Source organism: Meleagris gallopavo, chromosome 4, assembly GCF_905368555.1.
Source record: "Meleagris gallopavo chromosome 4, MGAL_WU_HG_1.1, whole genome shotgun sequence".
NCBI lineage: Eukaryota > Metazoa > Chordata > Aves > Galliformes > Phasianidae > Meleagris > Meleagris gallopavo.
The window spans coordinates 14,704,046-14,720,420 of NC_139407.1; the positions used below are offsets into that span (position 1 = coordinate 14,704,046).

Genomic DNA, 16,375 nt, shown 5'->3' on the forward strand with positions numbered 1-16,375 from the left:
CAGGATGCCTACGCTAGCCCATGAGAAGAAGCAGTTAAACAGTCATGAAGAAAACACACATCCAGTAAATAAGAAAGAGCTCCTCTCTTCTCTGTGGATTTGAGAAGCTGATTTGTATTTCTGTATCAGAGGTGCTCCCAGCTGTCAGTCCTATGTCTTAAGGTTTTTGTTTGTTTTTGTTTTCCCCAATACGTCTTTAAAATGAAATGGTATATCTTGAAAATATTTCAGACAGTGCCAGCGTGAGTCTGTTTGCTGAAAGCATTAGCAGCACTCCTGTCCACTCGCTCACCTCACAGCATTATGTCCAAATCAGTTTTTTTGGTGAAGTTTAATGTAAGAGATCATAGCTGTTAAAACCTTAAGTCTATTTTATTTTCCTCCACAGTGTTCCCATCTATGTTCACCATGCAGGGTGCTGGCCTAGCTGCTGCATCAGCTTGTCTGGATTAGCAAGGCGCAAGAGGGGAGTTCAGCTCTCCTTCCGTGATGCTGATGGACATATGGACAGGGCCCTGGGGAAGAGACAGCTTTCTTTCAGTGTCATGAGCTCTCAGGTATGTCAGTACTGCCCACATCATCCTTTTGCTTGCCTCATTGAATCTTTAGCCTGTGGCTGCAAGAAGGCTGCAAGCTGTGGGGAGGAGGCATTTTGCCCTCTGTGTGGATAGCTGTAAACTGAAGTGGATCAGGCGAGGCGTGAGCTGAGCCCGATGCTGCACACAAGTGAGCATCCAGGCCGGACGCTGCTGGTTATGTGCTGCTCCTCCCCTGCCCCAGAACAAAAGTCCTCTATCTTGAAACCAGTGCAGGTGAAATAGCCACAGGGAGTCGCAGCTCTGAGCGTGGAGGTCTCTTGGCTTGTCTTCTAAAAGTCGCTCTGGTGAGGAGCTATTCCTCCTTCTGTACAATGATCATTCTGGAAGGGGGTGGAAAACAGCAGGATTTTGCATGGTTGAATGAGAAAACTGACATAAGACAGTTTGTACGAGAGCTAATCTATAATTCATCATGATCATTCCAGGCTTTTAGAGAGCAGGGCAGGGAGAGGCAGGGAGCCCTGCTGTGCAGCATAAAGCCCCCACACGTGGATGCGGCTGGCCTGCGCTGTCACTTTGATGAGCATGGGCAGGCAGTGCTGGGCCACTGGGGATGGCCAGGCCCTGCTGCCTGTGGGTGAGGAGGGGCTGCAAGCTGCAGACAACTAGAGGAAGCCTTGGTACTGACATCTCGTTATTTCCATCTTTGTTGCTTGCTTTTTGGTCGCTGCTTATGTACCAGGCCGAAATTCCTTGGTGTGTTACCGCCTCAGGGACTGCTGGCAGCTACTTTTCTGGGAAAGGGTGTCTTATAGGGCTGAGGGTGTACCCACCATCAGATGAGCATCTGATGGCTGTTGGGAAGAGGACAGCTCAGCTCTTGGTAGGCCAGGCCCGAGACCCTGCTTTTGATTCCCTCGGTGCCACCCAGCTTGCAGTAGAAGCAGGTCTTGTTACTGCTTGCTGGTCTTGTCACTGCTTGCTGGTCTTGTCTCCGCTGCTTTGGAGTGCCAGCACATGCAGCAGGTCTCAGTCAGACAGCCATGACCTTGAGAGCTTCATTTGGGACCTACGTGCTATAGACTGTGTCAGCCTTGTGGACTGAGTGTTGTGCAGAGCAGGGGAAATGATGGTGAGGGAAGAAGGTTTTGTTAATTTTTTTACTGTACCTGCCCTTCTGGGCTTACATCCAAGGCCTTGAAGTACTTGTGCGACTTCCTCCCATCTCCCTTAGTAATGTTGTATTCTCTATTCCCTCCTGAGCTAGTTATTAATTATGGAGGCTGGGGAGATGAAGTCCAGACTCTGCTAATTGTTGATTTACCCATATTGTAGAGGCAGCATTTCAGCAAGCTGCTAATGGTCCTTCTCAGCTTTAAACTCTTCCACAACTTTGGTCTCTGGCCTATGGGTGGCAGTGAGCTCAAGTCCTGCAGTCCAGCCTCAGATCTTTTGGGCCTGCCATACCTCCCTGATAGCTTCCCTCCCAGCCTGTCTCACCAGCAACTGTGCAGCCATCTCTTGGCCCCATGCTGCCTGCCTAAACCCTGGTGCCATCCCCTCTTTCTTCTCCTGGCCTTGTTTTTCCTTCACCCAACTCCAGCAGAGCCCAGTGGGAGCACTGCCACCAGGCCTCAGGGCAACCCTGTCTGCCCTTTGCCCTCCCTCCCCAGTGCTCAGTGCTGTCTGTCGGGTTTGGGGAGCCAGCAGCAGGGCTTTCCCCCTGCCCCTGCCTGGGGAGCGAGGGCGCAGGAAGTGGCTGCTCTCATCCCCTCTACCTGGCTCAGTCTTGACCACTGGGGACTGGAGAGGGAAGGTCTTGGGAAAGGGGAACTCTGAGAATGCCTCTTCTATCTCGTTTTTTCTAGTTTTGCCTGTGTGCACCCATGGGATTGTCCATGGCACTGTGTGCCAGTATTGGCCTGGGGCTCCCCAACACTGTTTTGCAATGCTGTCGGCGCGGCCTTCCTGTAGGCGTCCAGCTGTCCCAGGGGGAGCGCAGCCCCAGCCTGTGTGGTGAAAGGTCAGCGCAGGCAGAGGGGATGCCGGGCCTGGGCAGGCCCTCATCAGCAAGGGGAAGGCCAGCCAGCACAGCACCAAAAAAAACATTTTAGCATAGAGGAAACAAAAGAAGGGGCTCAGGATGTTAAATGTTTTCACCTTTTTGCAGAGCAGCTCTTGTGTGTAACCAGACAGAAGCCATCAGCTCTCTCAGCCCGAGGCTGCTCACTGCCGTGCTGCTCCTCAGCATGCTGCGCCTTGTGCTGAAAAGGCCAGGGGTACAGTGTGGGCTGGTTCCCACTGCTGTGAGCCAGGCAAGATGTGCTGCTCAGAGCGAAAGCTGTGACCTGCAGTGGCCGTGGGTGGATTAGCATCCAGTACTGAGGCCTTAACCCGTGGCTCATCTCTGCCAGCTGTGCATGGCTGAGTGACACCATGCCTTTTGCTCGCCCCAAGCAGCGAGCTGCATGTGCTCGCGTCCTTCAGATGTGCTTGTGAGACTGAGCTTGCTGCTGGCACCATGCTCCAGGAGCCTGACTGCTGGTGGGGTTCCTTGGGGGGCCACCCACAGTTATCAAGGCGGGATTGATGGAGGAGAAACTCAGAGCTTGGGCTTATGGGATGGTTTTTGAAAATTCTCAGTGTGTTAAATAATAATAATCTGGCCCATCGTCTCTAGGTTACATTTGCCTCATCTGCAGCTGAGCTCATGGAAAATCGCAGCTTAGCTCCCGCACTCTGTGCCAAGATGGGGAGTTTAGAAACAAACCGATAACATCTTTATAAACTTGGAGCGTTTCTTACAGCTTGCTGCTCCCTCTTCCTGCCTGCTGGAGCACTCCTAGAGGCTGAAGGGAGCCAGACGGCCGCCATCTACCCTGCAGGCCCTGCTGCAGTACTTGGCCAGCTGGGGGGCTGCCTTTCCCTCGAGTGTTTGCTGGGGTCCTTGGCCCTGTCCCCAGTTAGAATCACAGTACGCCACACTCCACGCTTAACTTATAATAATCACTGGCTTTATTTTTAAAAAATTACAATAGAAAAGTACCTTTAAACATATTTCCAAAAGCGGAGAAGACAACGTGGAAGCTCCTTTCCTCTCCACAAAAACAGAACAAAAAACACAGGAAACAGTTTGCTACAATAGTCCATTGCTGGGAGCGCTGTGCTGTCCCTGCAGAGCTACCTTGCTTGAGGCACCGCTGCCCAACCCGCTGCATGCTGGTGGCCCAGTGGCACCCCCTTCTTGCCCCCACCTGGGCAGCTCTAGCAGCCCTGTTCCCTGCTGCTTGTGGCCAAAGCAGAAAATGGAGAAGGGAGAGAGGCTGGGAGTTCTGCTCAGGCAATTAATGGAGATGGGGTTGACACCTTCTTTTTGAAGAAACAAATGGGTTGATATTTTTTTTTTTTTTTTGCTTTGCTTTGCTTTACTCTTCCTCATGCCAGTTTCTCCTGGTGCAAAGAGGACACCAGCATGCAGTCCCTGGATCCATCCCACCCTGTGCTACCAGCAGCCTCCCTTGGGCTCTGCTCCACACAGACATGCTCTGCAGCCAGACTGGCATCACCAGGTGCTGAAGCTGCAGTAGAGCCCTGCAGCAGTGGGTGCGTATCCCAGTCCCACCGCCTGGAGTTGGCAGGGATCAGAAAGTCCAGCTCCTTGTGCATCAGTCTGCATTGCCCTTAACATCTTGGAGCAGCCATGGAAGGAGAAGGCGAATTCTCACCTTGCTATATGTGTGGACTGTCTCTGCCCATCCCTGATGCGAGCATCACACCTTGCCGGAGCTGTGCAGCAAGCCGTTAGCATCGCGCCAAGGTAAGAAATCTGCCTGTCATGGCTGGCACCACGTGCTGCAGACAGGAAGGGAACTCCAATGCTGGCAGTGCATTGGGGTGCAGAGGCGATGCTGTCGCCGGAGCACTGTGAACAACCACAGACTGTGCTGAGGCAGCATGTGTTGTGGCCTTTGGTGTGTGGCCCGTGGATGGGGGGGCAGGCTGCTAAGGGCGTGCTGTTGGAGGTTGAGCATAAAAACTGTCATCCAGCCCAGTGTGAGATTGTCCTGTTCAGAAGTTTGATACAAAAATACTTGCTCTCGCTTTGCTTTTTTTTTTTGCAGTCTGCTTTCCTAGGGGTGTTTGAAAATACTTTTCAAACGCTACAGCAGTGCCTGTCAAACCATGCTTTCATCAGTAACACGCTCTTTCTTACAAATATACAGTGTAAAAGAGGGAAATATACTGGGTATGCTTCTCACTTTCTTCTAGGAGAACAGATGTGTGATAGAGGCTGTGGGAGAGTCTTGGAGGAATCCAAACTTGTGTGAGGTTTCTTCCTAGCCTGCAACAAGAGGGGCACAGGTTACAAACGCAGCTGGGCTGGGGAGATGACACTGCCTGGGGGAGCAGCAGCCAGCCTGCCCCTGTGCAGGCACATCTCATGGGCATGGGGCGGGCACGGCACTGGGGCATGACCGCTCAGGAGAGCAGAGTCAAGTTGTGTTGTGTGTTTAAGAGGAGTGTGACCAGTGTTGCTGTAGGGCAGGAAGCTGTATGGCAGAGAGGGGGTGGGGTGTCAGGGCAGTTGGAACTCCCACCCCCGCTGTGAATGATAAGCATGGGGACAGCCTGTGCCCGAGCACTGCGCTCCTTACCAGCACACTGTGGTTCTGTGGAGAGCGTGCGTGCCCAGCAGCCGCCGGGGGACTCTGTTCATACCCACAAGACTGACCGTCGGCCGCCATCACACACCCGAGACCTGTGGGTGGCATGGCAGGGCTCAGGGATGGGGCTGGCATATCCCCCTTTCTTCCCAAATATTGGCTGGCACCACAGGTGCACTCCAGGGAGGAGAGCCTGGGGACACTGAGCGGCTCAGGGGGCACTTACACAGCATTCAGCAGAACTGACGGGACTTCCAGCCCTGAGACCCAGCCTCGGAGGGAGGGAGCCAGCGCATCTGCAAGACATGGGGGTAGGGAGTGAGCAGGAAGAAAAACTGTGACCAACGGGAGTGTGGCTGTACCCTGGGCCTGCGGTGCTGATTCCTCCAAGAGCACAGGTGCTGCCTGTCAGCGCAGCCTCAACAGGGGAAGTATGAGGCTGCAATAATATTTACTGTTGCTCTTCCTCTGGGCAGCTGGCCCCAGAGCTCCCCTCCTCTCCCTCCCTCTAGCTCTGCCTGTGCCAAAGGCTGCAGTGGTGTGGGCCAGCAGCATTACCTGGGCATGCAGCGAAGCAGGGTATGTGAACGCAGGAGGAGGTAGAGCAGGCGCCAGCTCCGCTGGGTACAGAGGGTACGGCCCCCACACTTCAGGGCTGCCGGGGTAAAGTGCAGGCACTGTGAGCTCATCTGCAGGAAAAGGAGGAGAATTAATCCTAAAAGCAAGGGGGAGGTGGACAGCAGGTGTAAGCTCTGCCCAAATGGCACTTCTGCCCAGGCCACCATCACCTGCCCATGCATCATCCCAAGCGCAAGCAGCTGGATTCCAAACCCAAACACAGCTGCTGTGCCTCTCCAAAAGCTCCCCTGCACCCAGCTTCTAAGGTATCGCTGCCCCAACTGCTTGAGTAAGAAGGGGGCATTGCCAGGGCCACGTACTGGCAGGACCAGGGTCAGGATGCAAGCACTCACAGGGCTCCCTGGCGATGAACTGAGGTACGGTGTTGGGGAGGGGAGCGCTGGGGTTGGGAGTGCCCACCAGCTTGCTCTTGGCCATCTTGGTGTTGGCCTTGGCAAACTCCAGCCGCAGCGTCTGGGGGATCTCAGGGTCAAAGCGGATGCCCTGTGGGAAGGAACAGGGCAGCAGAGGTCAGTTAGCCTGAATCTCATGGTGGGATGCTGCTGGCATCAGAGCTGCCCCCCATTCAAAAAAGCCATTTGGACTAAAACAGCCTTGGATTTTGTCCCATTATCCCCATGGGCTGCTGGGGTGGCCGTGACCTCATGCGCTTGGCAGCGAGCATGGCCCCACGGCTCACATTCCTCTGACATCCTCGAGCTCAGCACCATATTTGGTAGTCGGTATCCCGTGCGGCCACGCTCCCAGCCAGGGATTAACAGCATTTTGCCTCAACGTGAGGATGGGGAGGGACCGGGCTTCCCCAGGAGGTCTCCACGGGGTAATAGATACTGGGATCCATCTCTTTTGGTGTGCCCCAGGGGGTCCCGGCACTTACGTTCAGTGCATTCTTGGCGGCCTCAGCCTCTGAGCGGCTGTCAAAGCTCACGAACCCCACAGGCTGCGGAAAGAGGAGGTGAGGGGCAGTCAGGGCCAGGTCCCCAGCACATCCCCAGTTGCTGAGGTCAGCCCCAGGCGGATGGGGGCACGCCGCAGCCCCTACCTGCTTGGAGGTGAGCTTGATAAGCGACCCCTCGTAGCCCTGCGGGAGAAGAGAGAAGCACCATTGGTCTCGTGTGGCCGCGGAGGCCCTCAGAGCCCCGTAGCGGGTGCAGTACCTTGAAGGGCCTGAAGAGCAGGTAGAGCTCACGGGGCTTGATGTCCAGGGGCAGGCCGCTGACAAACAGGGTTCTCACCTGCATAAGGGGCAGAGCGTCAGCTGGTCGCAGGCCTCCAGGAGGCTGCCCAGGGCCTCCAGGCCACACTCCTGCACACAGCTCTGTGTTCACGGCCTCAAGGAAGTGCCTGCTGTGAGCTGCGTTCCTGAAAGCTAAACCCGCCCGAGCCTGACTTTCCGGGTAATTTAGCCCCATGGCTGCACAGCAGATAGGAGAGATAAAGGCCTTGAAAAAAAAACCCTCCGAAATTAGGCCTCACAGAGATGCGGCTTCTCCTCGGTAATGACTTGTTTTCTCTGAAAGTTCAAATGCAGGTCGGCCAAGTCGGGCCAGCGCTGCGGTGCTCAGTGAGCAGGGAGAGAAGCGCAGATTACAGCAGGATCTTGGAGGGGAGAAATCCCATTTTGGCTTTTCCCCTATGCCCAAGAAGAGAGGACAGGCAGAGGCTGGGGAAGGAGTTGGGATGTGGCCTCCCCGGCAGGGAGCCGTGGGGAAAGTCTGCCCTACTCTGCTGCGGAGTGGGGCTGTTTCATGACCGCGACAGTGGCTCTGGAGCCTTCCTGAGGCCTCGCAGATGCCATGAGTGCAGGCCGAGGTAGGCAGTGGCAGAATGCAAGGGACAGCTCCCAAAGGGAATCCTCCACGGCAGTGGACTGACACCCTCCATAGCCCCGCCACCCTGATCCACTCAGGCTTTCTCCCCGGCTCACCTTCGCCCCTCACCACCGTTTGTCACAGCCCGGGGCTGTCACCTGGTGAGGGCGGTGGATGCGCTCCGGGGCAGCCCCGTGTCCCTGCCCACCCCACCCCACATCCTCTGTTCTTGCTGCTGCCTACGGCAGATCGGGGCTCAGTCTTGCGCGTGTTTTGTCCTCCGTGCTGTCACCACCCCGCAGGTTTTCTCTTCGCCCTGGGAAGGGGACGGCGGGGGGACCCTGGTAGGCCTCGCTCCGGCAGAGAGCGGCCCGGCGGGGGTTTGTCCCAACAGCAGCGGGCGGTGCGTGGGGCACCGGGGCAGCGCCGTCGCCCCTCGGCTGCCCCAAGGACGCGGTCACGCTCCGCCGCCCCTGCGCCGAACTCCGCCGGTCAACTCGGGCAGGAAGGGGACCGGCGGGAGGAGCGCGGTGACTCATTCACCAGGCATCCGATCACCTTCCCCAGCCCCGGATCGCTTTAATGTTCCACCAGCGGTGAGCCGCTCGGCTGCCCCCGCCCCGACCCCCGCCCGCGACCCGTTCGTGCGCCCGGGCAGTCAGGACGAGGGCGCAGCGGCGGGCACCGACCTCGTGGTGCGCCAGGAGCGGTCCCGCCAGGAGCCGAACGGGGCGATCGTCCCAGCTCCCGGCGGCCGTCCCCGGCGAGGCTGCGTGCGAGGCGGCTGTGCCACCCAACGGGGCTCCGTGCCGCCACCTCCGCTCCCGGGGGACGCGGCGGCGTGCCCGCACCCCGCGCGTGTCCGAGCGACATCCCAAGCCCCTTCCGCCGAGACGCACCCAGCTCCGGGCCGCTCCGGCCCCCCCCATCGACTTGCATCGCTTCCCGCCGAGCCCCACGCCCATGCTCACGGGACCCCGCGGACACGCGTGGGGGCCGCCCCGCTCCCGCCCCGGGACCCGGCCCACCCTCGGCGGGCCCCCCCCCCGACCCGCTACCTCCTCCTCGGGCAGGCCCGGCTCGGCGGGGCCCTCCCGCTCGGCGGCGCCGCTGCTCATGGTGCCGCCGCCGCCGCTCCGCCACCCGCCCGCGGCTGCCTCCGGCGCGGCCCTGCGGCGGGCGGGAGGGAGCGGGGCCGGGCGGGGCGGGGCCGGGCGGGCGGCCACACTGCGCTGGGGGTGGGACGCGGGGACACGGGGTGGGACGGGAGGTGGGGGCTGGACGCGGAGCTGTGTGCATGGGACGCGGGGCTAGGATGGAGGACAAAGGGCTGCGTTATGGGACGTGAAGTTCGAAATGTGGCACGTACGGCTGGGGACGCGGACGTTGGGGTTGGGACATGGGACGCGAGGTTGGGTACGTAGCACGTGGGGCTGGGGACAGCGATACGGACCATAGGGCTGGGAGCACGCTGTTGAGGACACGGCACGCAAGATGTGGGACGTGGAGCACAGGGCTGGGGGGACGGGACGTGGAACAGGGGGTCTGACAAGGCTGGGGACGGCCAGGAACGTGTGATAACGGCTGGCTTAGTAGGGTGCTCGCAGCCCCTGTTTGGGCTCAGCCTTAGGAGTGTCTGCACATCCTGATTGGGACGGCAAGGGTCAGTTCCCCGCCAAGAGCTGCAACGTACCATCTTCCCCTGCACACAGCCAAGGTGGGCCGCGCAGACCGCTCGGCACCCAGGCAGCAGCAGGGCTTACCTGCCCCGCACCCCGCTGCAATCTTGGTATCTCTGAGCAGCCTCTCGTTCCAGCTCAGCACATGGCGAGGCCCGGCTTCCCTCTGCTGGCTGCTGCGGGATCCGTCGCCACACCACAGGACTCAGGATGGTTTCTGGCCCACAGATGTGGTACAGCAGCACCACGAGGTTAAAGGTGGTGCTCAGCGCTCCTGGCAGCAGTTTGCAGCCCCCCACCATCACCCAGCCCTGAGCTTGGAGAAAAGAACGGCAACTGCACCCTGCAGCAAGAGTGGAACAACTTTATTCCCATAAAGCATGTGGAATGTTAGAGTTGGTGTGAGGGAAATGACAGGTCCAAAGCCTGTGGGGGCTATAAATAAAAGACACAAGCGAGAATTGCAGGATGCAGAGCCCAGCTGCTTCCCGGGCTGTGCGATGCCCAAAGGACAAGAGACGCCAGGCATGCAACTGATGGCAAAAGGCTTTCAGCTTTTAACAGGTGTGGAGGCAGCCTTCATTGTCTTCTTCAGGTGATGGTAATTGGGCAGGATTTTCATCAGAAAGTCCAGCTGCAGTGTCTGAGGCTGGAAAGAGAAGCACTGTCAGCAATGGGCAGCCACGAGGGGAGCCTGGGGACAGGGGGATGGCACCTACCTGTGGCCGCTCGGTCTGCACGCGGCGAAGGCAGTCGGCACCATAGATGACAGTGTTCTCAGGGATCACCTCATAGGTGTTGACATTGCAGCAGGCCCCGATGATGCAGCCGCTCGTCAGGATCACATTCCTGCCAACAAATGCTGTAAGGAGAGTCTCTGTGAGGGCCACCCTGCTTGAAGCCCCACACTGCTGCTCTAACAGCAAAAACTCCAAGCAGAACAAAGACAGTCTGAACTCACCTTTGGATTCAATTACGTTGTTATCTCCCACTTTCATTGCCTGTGAATCTACAGGTTACTGTCAAAGGAAAACCTTTTGTATTTGGTTCAAAAGGTGTGCCCCAATGCCACTTTCAAACCAAAATCTACCCCGTAAGCACCCCCAGGCTGCCCATGCCTGGGCAACATCCATGTGTTTCCCTGCAGCGCAAGGATACAGCACCCAACTTCAAAGACATTGTTGGTGCCAATGATCATGGGCTTGGGCTCCACCTCCTCAGTTTCTGGCGTGATGTTTTCTGGGTACCTGTGAGACATGTGAACGTACTTTAGGTGTTAGCAGCAGCTGCCTTCAGAGCAGGACAGGAAGAAGGCAGCCCCACACACACCCATTGATGATTAGCGCCTGCTCCTCTATCAGGTTGCCTTCCCCGATCACAATGGGCCCTGCCTCCGCGATGATCCTGGCCTTCGGGTGTATCACCGTCCTTGGCCCTGTGGAAACCGCCCCACGTCACCAGAGCCACCACCATGTACCCCAGTGGGTGACAAGGGCTGCCAGGCGCCATCCTTACCGATGGTGACATCCCCACGGATCTCGCTCTCCACACACACCACGGCTCCCGGTGCGATCTTCACGCTGCGGAGGGGACGCGCAGGTGAGTGGTGCTGGGGGCACATGGAGCGGGGACACAACGCGGGGCACGGATCGGGATCTGCAAGGAGAGCCTTTGGGGTGCAGAGCTACAGGGGGAGCAACGGGCACTGGCGTACACGAGGGGCTGCCAGGGGACACGGCAGGATGCTGGGAGATAGAGACCACCACGGCGTGCCAAGAGACCGACGGGGGCCATGAAGGGACCACGGGGACACATGGGACCGTTGTGGCATGTCAACAAGCCAGTATGGGGGCGCATGGCAGTGCTAGGGCACACCGAGGGGACGGTACGCGGATAGGCGGGACCGTCAGGGCACACGCAGGAGCGCTGTGGCGCATGGGGGGCTGCCCGGGGACAGAGTGGACCGCCGGGGCCCGAAGGCGGAGGGCGGCACTGCGGAGCGCGGGGAGGTGACCGCCAGGGCCGTTGGGGCCCGCGGGAGAAGCGGCTGCAAGGGGACGCACGGCGGCGGCAGCCCCAGCCCGGCCTCACCTCTTCTGCGCCTTCTCCGCCATGACGCTTCTGTCTGCGCAGACGCCGGGCCGCGCCGCTCCGCTCCTCCCAGCTGTAGGGCGGCCCCGCCGCCCGACGGGGCGGGATTCTCGCTCGCAGCCTTCGAGTACTCTGTTCCTGGAAGCCCTGGCCGTGGGGCTGCGTTAGCGGGCCGGACCAGGCGTGTTTCTCCGCGGTCCGCCCGGCAGCCGGTACGCCTGTCTCCGAGCTCCGCACGAGAGACGGGAGAACGCCGAGGAACGGGAGGAGCCCGAAGCTGCGGATCCCACGAAGAAGGTAGGAGCAGAAACTTTTGTCCGCCGATCGCCCGCTTCTGCTGTCGGTTTCCTCCTCGGTCTGGGCGCTCGGAGGACCCGGCTCCTCGCCCGAGCTTCCCTGCGGGACCTCTCGCCCCGGGGCCGGGCATCGCGCCTCGGCATCGCACCTGGGCCGGGAAGGAAAAGCACGGTTATGCGGTGATGGCTGCTGGGGCGGAGAATGCAGCTGAGTGAGCAGTTTGGGGATCGGCAGCACGGGTGAATTCTTGACTTGCCTGGGGCTGAAACTCAGACTCAGTGCCCTGTTTGGGGTTCGATGGAGAGATGAAATTGTCCGCCTCTAGGGGGCAGGAAATGAGGCTCTTTGGGCCGGTTTTCAGGTTGGAGGAATCGAGACTGAAGGCCTGTGGTTTGGGGTTCAAACCCAGGCTCATTTGATGGGGCTGCGGAGCTCAGAAGGAGGGACTGAGCTGTGCGTTCCCAGTGGTGTTCTACGAGCAGCTGGCAGAAGTCACGTGATTGCCAGCCTTCGTCCTCGTGGGGGACTTCAACTTTCCTGATCTATGCTGGGAATACAATGCAGCACAGAAGAAATGGTCTAGGAAGTTTCTAGGGTATATGGAATATAACTTCCTTCTGCAGCTGGTGAGAGAGCCTACTGGGGAGGTGCCCTGCTAGACCTGCCATTTACTAACAGAGAAGGTCTGGTGGGAGATGTGGAGGTCTTGGACAAAGCGACCATGAAATGGTAGGGTTCTTTATTCTTGGCAGAACTAGAAAAGGGGACAGCAAAACTGCTAATGGGGGCAAACTATGAATTGTTCAGCAGTCTAGTAGGGAGGGTCCTTTGGGATTCAGTCTTGGAGAATAAAGGGGTCCAGGAAGGCTGGTCACTCCTGAAGAAGGAAGTCTTAAAGGTACAGGAACAGGCCATCCCCCTGAGCTGCAGGATGAGCTGGTGGGGAAGAAGACCGGCATAGATGAATAGGAAGCTTCTTTGGGGCTCCAGGAGAAAAAGAGAATCTACTTCCTGTGGAAGAAGGAATGGGCACCTGGAAGAGAATATAAAGAAGTTGCTTGTTAGGATGTGCAGGGAGGAAAATTAGGCAAAAGCCCAGCTTGAACTCAACTTGGCCACTGGGGTAAAAGGAATCAAGAAATTCTTTTACAAATATATTAATAGTAAGAGGAGGACCAAGGAAAGTCTCCATTCTTTACTGGATGCTGCTGGTAATGTGACCACTGACAGTGAGGAGAAGGTAGAAGTTCTCAATGCCTTCTTAGCTTTCATCTTTAAAAGTCAGACCAGTTATCATCAGGGTACTCTACTCTCTGACTTAGAAGATGCAGATGGGGAGCAGAATAAACCCCTGATGATTCAGGAGGAAACAGTCAGAGACCTGTTATTCCACCTGGACTGCTACAAGTCCATGGGGCCAGATGAGATCCATCTGAGAGTGCTGAAGGAACTCATGGAGCCAAGCTGCTTTCTATCATCTATCAGCATTCCTGGTCAAATGGAGAGATCCTAGAAGACTGGAAGCTCATCAGTGTGACTCCATCTATAAGAAGGATCATAAGGAGGATCTGGGGAACTACAAACCTATCAGCCTGACCTCAGTGCCAAGGAGGGTTATGGAGCAGATTATATCTTAAGGGAGATGACAGGGCATGTGTGGGACAACCAAGGGATTAGGCCTAGCCAGCATATGTTCATGAGGGGCAGGTATTGCTTGACCAACCTGATCTCTTTCTATCATTCCTCCTGGTGGGTGAAGGAAAGGCTGTTGTTGTGGTCTGCCTTGTCAACACAAGCCTTTGACACTGTTGTACAGTTAATGAATATACCGATGTTATGGTATAGCAGTGTACAATTAACAAATATGCAGACGATAAGGTATAACAGAGAGCTTGGCTATGATGTTATTACACAGCAAGAAACAGAAATGTTAAGTACACTCACCTATAACCTGGGCTCACGTGGGAAACTCCAGTAGAGTGGATCTCCAGAAAAGGTCCTTCCCCACTCGTGGTCAGCTCTTAAATGGGTCTAGGAGAGGTGGAGCCAGGCTCCACCCCTTCTGACAGCACAAGTGAATTGCCTTCACCTGTGCTCCCGTGACTGACTCACTGCTAGCCTCAGGTGATCAGTGAGAGATTCAGTCCATGATTCAGCAGTCCCTATACAACTGTCTCCCATAGTACTCTCCTGGATAAGCTGGCAGTCTATGACTTGGATAGGTACACTCTTTTCTGGGTAAGGAGGTGGCTGGAGGGCCGGGCCCAGAGAGTGGTGACGAACGGAGTTAAATCCAGCTGGCCATTGATTATGAGTGGTGTTACCCAGGGTCAGTACTGGGGCCTAACCTGTTCATTATCTTTATTGATGACCTGAATAAGGCCATTGAGTGCACCCCCAGTAAGTTTGCAGATGATGCCAAGTTGGCAGGAGATGCTGATCTGCCTGGAGGTAGCAGAGCGGGGATTTAGACAGGCTGGATAGCTGGTGTGAAGCCAATGGGAGGAGGTTCAACAAGACCAAGTGCCTGGTCCTGCAGTTTGGCCACAAAAACCTCATGCAATGCTACAGGCTTGGGACAGAGTGGCTGGGACACTGTAAAAGAAACAGATCTGGGGGTTGTTGGTTGATGATTGGCTGAACACGAAGTAGCAGTGTGCCCATGTGGCCAAGAAGATCAATGGCATTCTGGGTTGCATCAAAAATAGTGTTGCCAGTAGGAGCAGGGAACTAATTGGACCTCTGTACTCTAGCACTGATGAGGCTGCACCTCGAGTACCAGGTTCAGTTTTAGGCCCCTCACTGCAAGAAAGACATTGAAGCCCTGGAGTGTGTCCAGAGGAGGGCAACAAAGCTGGTGAAGGGTCTGCAGCACAGGCCTTATGAGGAGCAGCTGAGGAAGCTGGGATTGTTCAGTCTGTAGAAGAGGAGGCTCAGGGGAGACATTATTGCTCTCTGTAACTACCAAAAGGGAGGCTGTAGTGAGCTGGTAGTCGGCCTCTCCTCTCATGTACCGTGAAAAGAGCGTGTTGTGCTCTTTAACATCTTTATCAATGACATTGATAATGGAATCGAGTGCACCCTCAGCAAGTTTGCTGATGACACCAAGCTGAGTGGTGCAGTTGATACAGTGGAAGGAAGGGATGCCATTCAGAGGGACCTCAGCAGACTTGAAAGGTGGGCCTGGGTGAACCTAATGAGGTTCAACACAGCAAAGTGCAAGGTTTTGCACTTGGGCCGGAGGAATCCCAGGCATCCGTACAGACTGGAAGGAGCGGTCTTTGAGAGCAGCTCTGCAGAGAAGGACCTGAGAGTCCTGGTGGATAAAAAGCTTGACATGATCCAGCATTGTGTTCTTGCAGCTAGGAAAGCAAATGGTATCCTGGGCTCCATCAGAAGAGGGGTGGCCAGCAGGGACAGGGAGGCTTGTTCAGCCTGGAAAAAAGAAGGCTGCGGGATGACCTCATTGCAGCCTTTCAGTACCTAAAGGGAGCCTACAAACAGGAGGGGAGTCAACTCTTTGAAAGAGTAGATAACAGCATGACAAGGGGAAATGGTTTTAAGTTATGGGAGGGGAGATTTAGATTGGATGTCAGGGGGAAGTTTTTTATAGAAGGAGTGGTGAGGTGCTGGAACAGGCTGCCCAGAGAGGTTGTGGATACCCCGTCCCTGGAGGTGTTCAAGGCCAGGTTGGATGGGGCCCTGGGCAGCCTGGTCTAGTATTAAATGGGGAGGTTGGTGGCCCTGCATGTGGCAGGGGGGCTGGAGATTCATGATCCTCCAGTTCCCTTCCAACCCTGGCCATTCTTTGATTCTGTGAACTATCTACAAGAGCAACATAGCTACACAATAAGCATGTTCAGTCAGAGGGCAGTGAGGCGCTGGCACAGCTGCCCAGAGAAGCTGTGCTTGCTGCCCCATCCCTGGTTGCGCTCCAGGCCAGGCGGGATGGGGCCCTGGGCAGCTGAGCCGTGGGGCAGCCCTGCCTACAGCACGATGGAGGGGCCGGGCGGGCTTCCAGCTCCCTTCCGACCCAAGCCGTTCCGCGATTCTACGGCGACGCATCAACTCCCCGCTTATTACACGCGCTATAAGGAAAGGTTTTCTTTGACGGTATTCTGCCGCCAAAGACGCACTCGGTGTAAGCTCCGGTTAAAGCTGCCCACCCCCACAAGGGCCGGGAGCAGCCCCGAGGCCGCCCGCCAGCCCTCACCCGGCTCTGCCCCGCAGCCGAGCTCCGCGGCCATGCCGTCACGCCAAAGCTCCGCCGCCCTCCCACTCCGACCAAGACATCCCCGGCGGGCGGGCGGGCGGGCAGAGAGCACCGCTCCTCTCGCCCACCCCTCCTTCCCCCCGAAGGAAAGCGACGGGCACGGCGGGCCGGTAACCGCAGCCTTCCTTCCTGGCCACACCGCCACGCCGCCGGGAAACGGTCGGCGCCGGCTCCTCCCCTAACGGGCGGCCGAGCGCAGCGCCCGGCGCCGGTCACGCGGCGGGAGGAGGGCGGAGCCGTGCCGGGTTTAAAGCTTCCGGGCGGCGGCCGCGGCCGGCTTCGTCGGGTGGGGTTGCGGTGAGCGGCCGGCGGCGCGGGGCGGTCGTCGTTGCCTTCTCCGAGAGAGCCGTGGCTTTGGGGTCGTAGGTGCGGCTGAAGTGCG

General features: G+C 57.4%; 3 protein-coding genes across 20 annotated transcripts in view; 1 reads left to right on the forward strand and 2 right to left on the reverse strand.

Moving 5' to 3' along the window:
- Nucleotides 1-3,531: 3,531 nt before the first annotated feature.
- RBPMS (RNA binding protein, mRNA processing factor) lies at nt 3,532-8,873 on the reverse strand. Of its 11 annotated transcripts, none has more exons than XM_085221887.1 (9): nt 8,712-8,871; nt 7,000-7,077; nt 6,885-6,923; nt 6,720-6,782; nt 6,142-6,325; nt 5,762-5,892; nt 5,430-5,499; nt 5,195-5,298; nt 4,776-4,881 (listed from the first exon to the last, which is right to left on the reverse strand). In XM_085221887.1, exons 1-7 carry the CDS (start codon nt 8,769-8,771, stop codon nt 5,437-5,439), a joined length of 618 nt encoding a protein of 205 aa, XP_085078013.1. In that variant the 5' UTR covers nt 8,772-8,871; the 3' UTR covers nt 4,776-4,881; nt 5,195-5,298; nt 5,430-5,436. The 11 variants fall into 11 exon arrangements, with proteins under 11 accessions (XP_085078014.1, XP_085078016.1, XP_085078011.1 ...); XM_085221889.1 differs by having other exon boundaries at nt 6,175-6,325; nt 8,712-8,869; XM_085221892.1 differs by lacking the exon at nt 7,000-7,077 and having other exon boundaries at nt 8,712-8,873.
- A 45-nt stretch (nt 8,874-8,918) lies between these two features.
- Nucleotides 8,919-16,375, forward strand: part of LOC146544419 (UPF0462 protein C4orf33-like) — a 38,463-nt gene continuing 31,006 nt past the window's right edge. For 2 of the 7 annotated variants that reach the window (XM_085221879.1, XM_085221880.1), the window contains exon 1: nt 11,987-16,359. Coding sequence is in view for 2 of the 7 variants with exons in the window: in XM_085221875.1 (XP_085078001.1) it covers nt 9,010-9,069 (60 nt within the window). In the remaining 5 variants the exon portion in view is untranslated. Of the gene's footprint in view, nt 9,070-10,783; nt 10,932-11,572; nt 11,721-11,986; nt 16,360-16,375 lie in introns of those variants that run through there. The other 5 variants (XR_014882757.1, XM_085221875.1, XM_085221876.1 and 2 more) reach the window with 5 other exon arrangements.
- On the reverse strand, nt 9,683-11,514 carry DCTN6 (dynactin subunit 6). Of its 2 annotated transcripts, XM_010709615.4 has the most exons (7): nt 11,424-11,514; nt 10,848-10,912; nt 10,662-10,767; nt 10,491-10,579; nt 10,294-10,341; nt 10,052-10,194; nt 9,683-9,981 (listed from the first exon to the last, which is right to left on the reverse strand). In XM_010709615.4, exons 1-7 carry the CDS (start codon nt 11,444-11,446, stop codon nt 9,883-9,885), a joined length of 573 nt encoding a protein of 190 aa, XP_010707917.1. In that variant the 5' UTR covers nt 11,447-11,514; the 3' UTR covers nt 9,683-9,882. The 2 variants fall into 2 exon arrangements, with proteins under 2 accessions (XP_010707917.1, XP_085078024.1); XM_085221898.1 differs by lacking the exon at nt 10,662-10,767 and having other exon boundaries at nt 10,848-10,988; nt 11,424-11,461.

What these genes read in the sequence shown, in the direction of transcription:
- DCTN6 (XM_010709615.4), bottom strand. Translation starts at nt 11,446, where the DNA reads ATGGCGGAGAAGGCGCAGAAGAG. An exon ending in CCGTGGGGATGTCACCATCG is followed by an intron (nt 10,768 to 10,847) that starts GTAAGGATGGCG and finishes CGGTTTCCACAG; the next exon opens with GGCCAAGGACGGTGATACAC. An exon ending in CAGGCGCTAATCATCAATGG is followed by an intron (nt 10,580 to 10,661) that starts GTGTGTGTGGGG and finishes CATGTCTCACAG; the next exon opens with GTACCCAGAAAACATCACGC.
- RBPMS (XM_085221883.1), bottom strand. Translation starts at nt 7,254, where the DNA reads ATGGGGCTAAATTACCCGGAAAGTCAGGCTCGGGCGGGTTTAGCTTTC. An exon ending in ACGCTCTGCCCCTTATGCAG is followed by an intron (nt 6,924 to 7,077) that starts GTGAGAACCCTG and finishes CTTCTCCCGCAG; the next exon opens with GGCTACGAGGGGTCGCTTAT. An exon ending in CCGCCAAGAATGCACTGAAC is followed by an intron (nt 6,326 to 6,719) that starts GTAAGTGCCGGG and finishes TCCTTCCCACAG; the next exon opens with GGCATCCGCTTTGACCCTGA.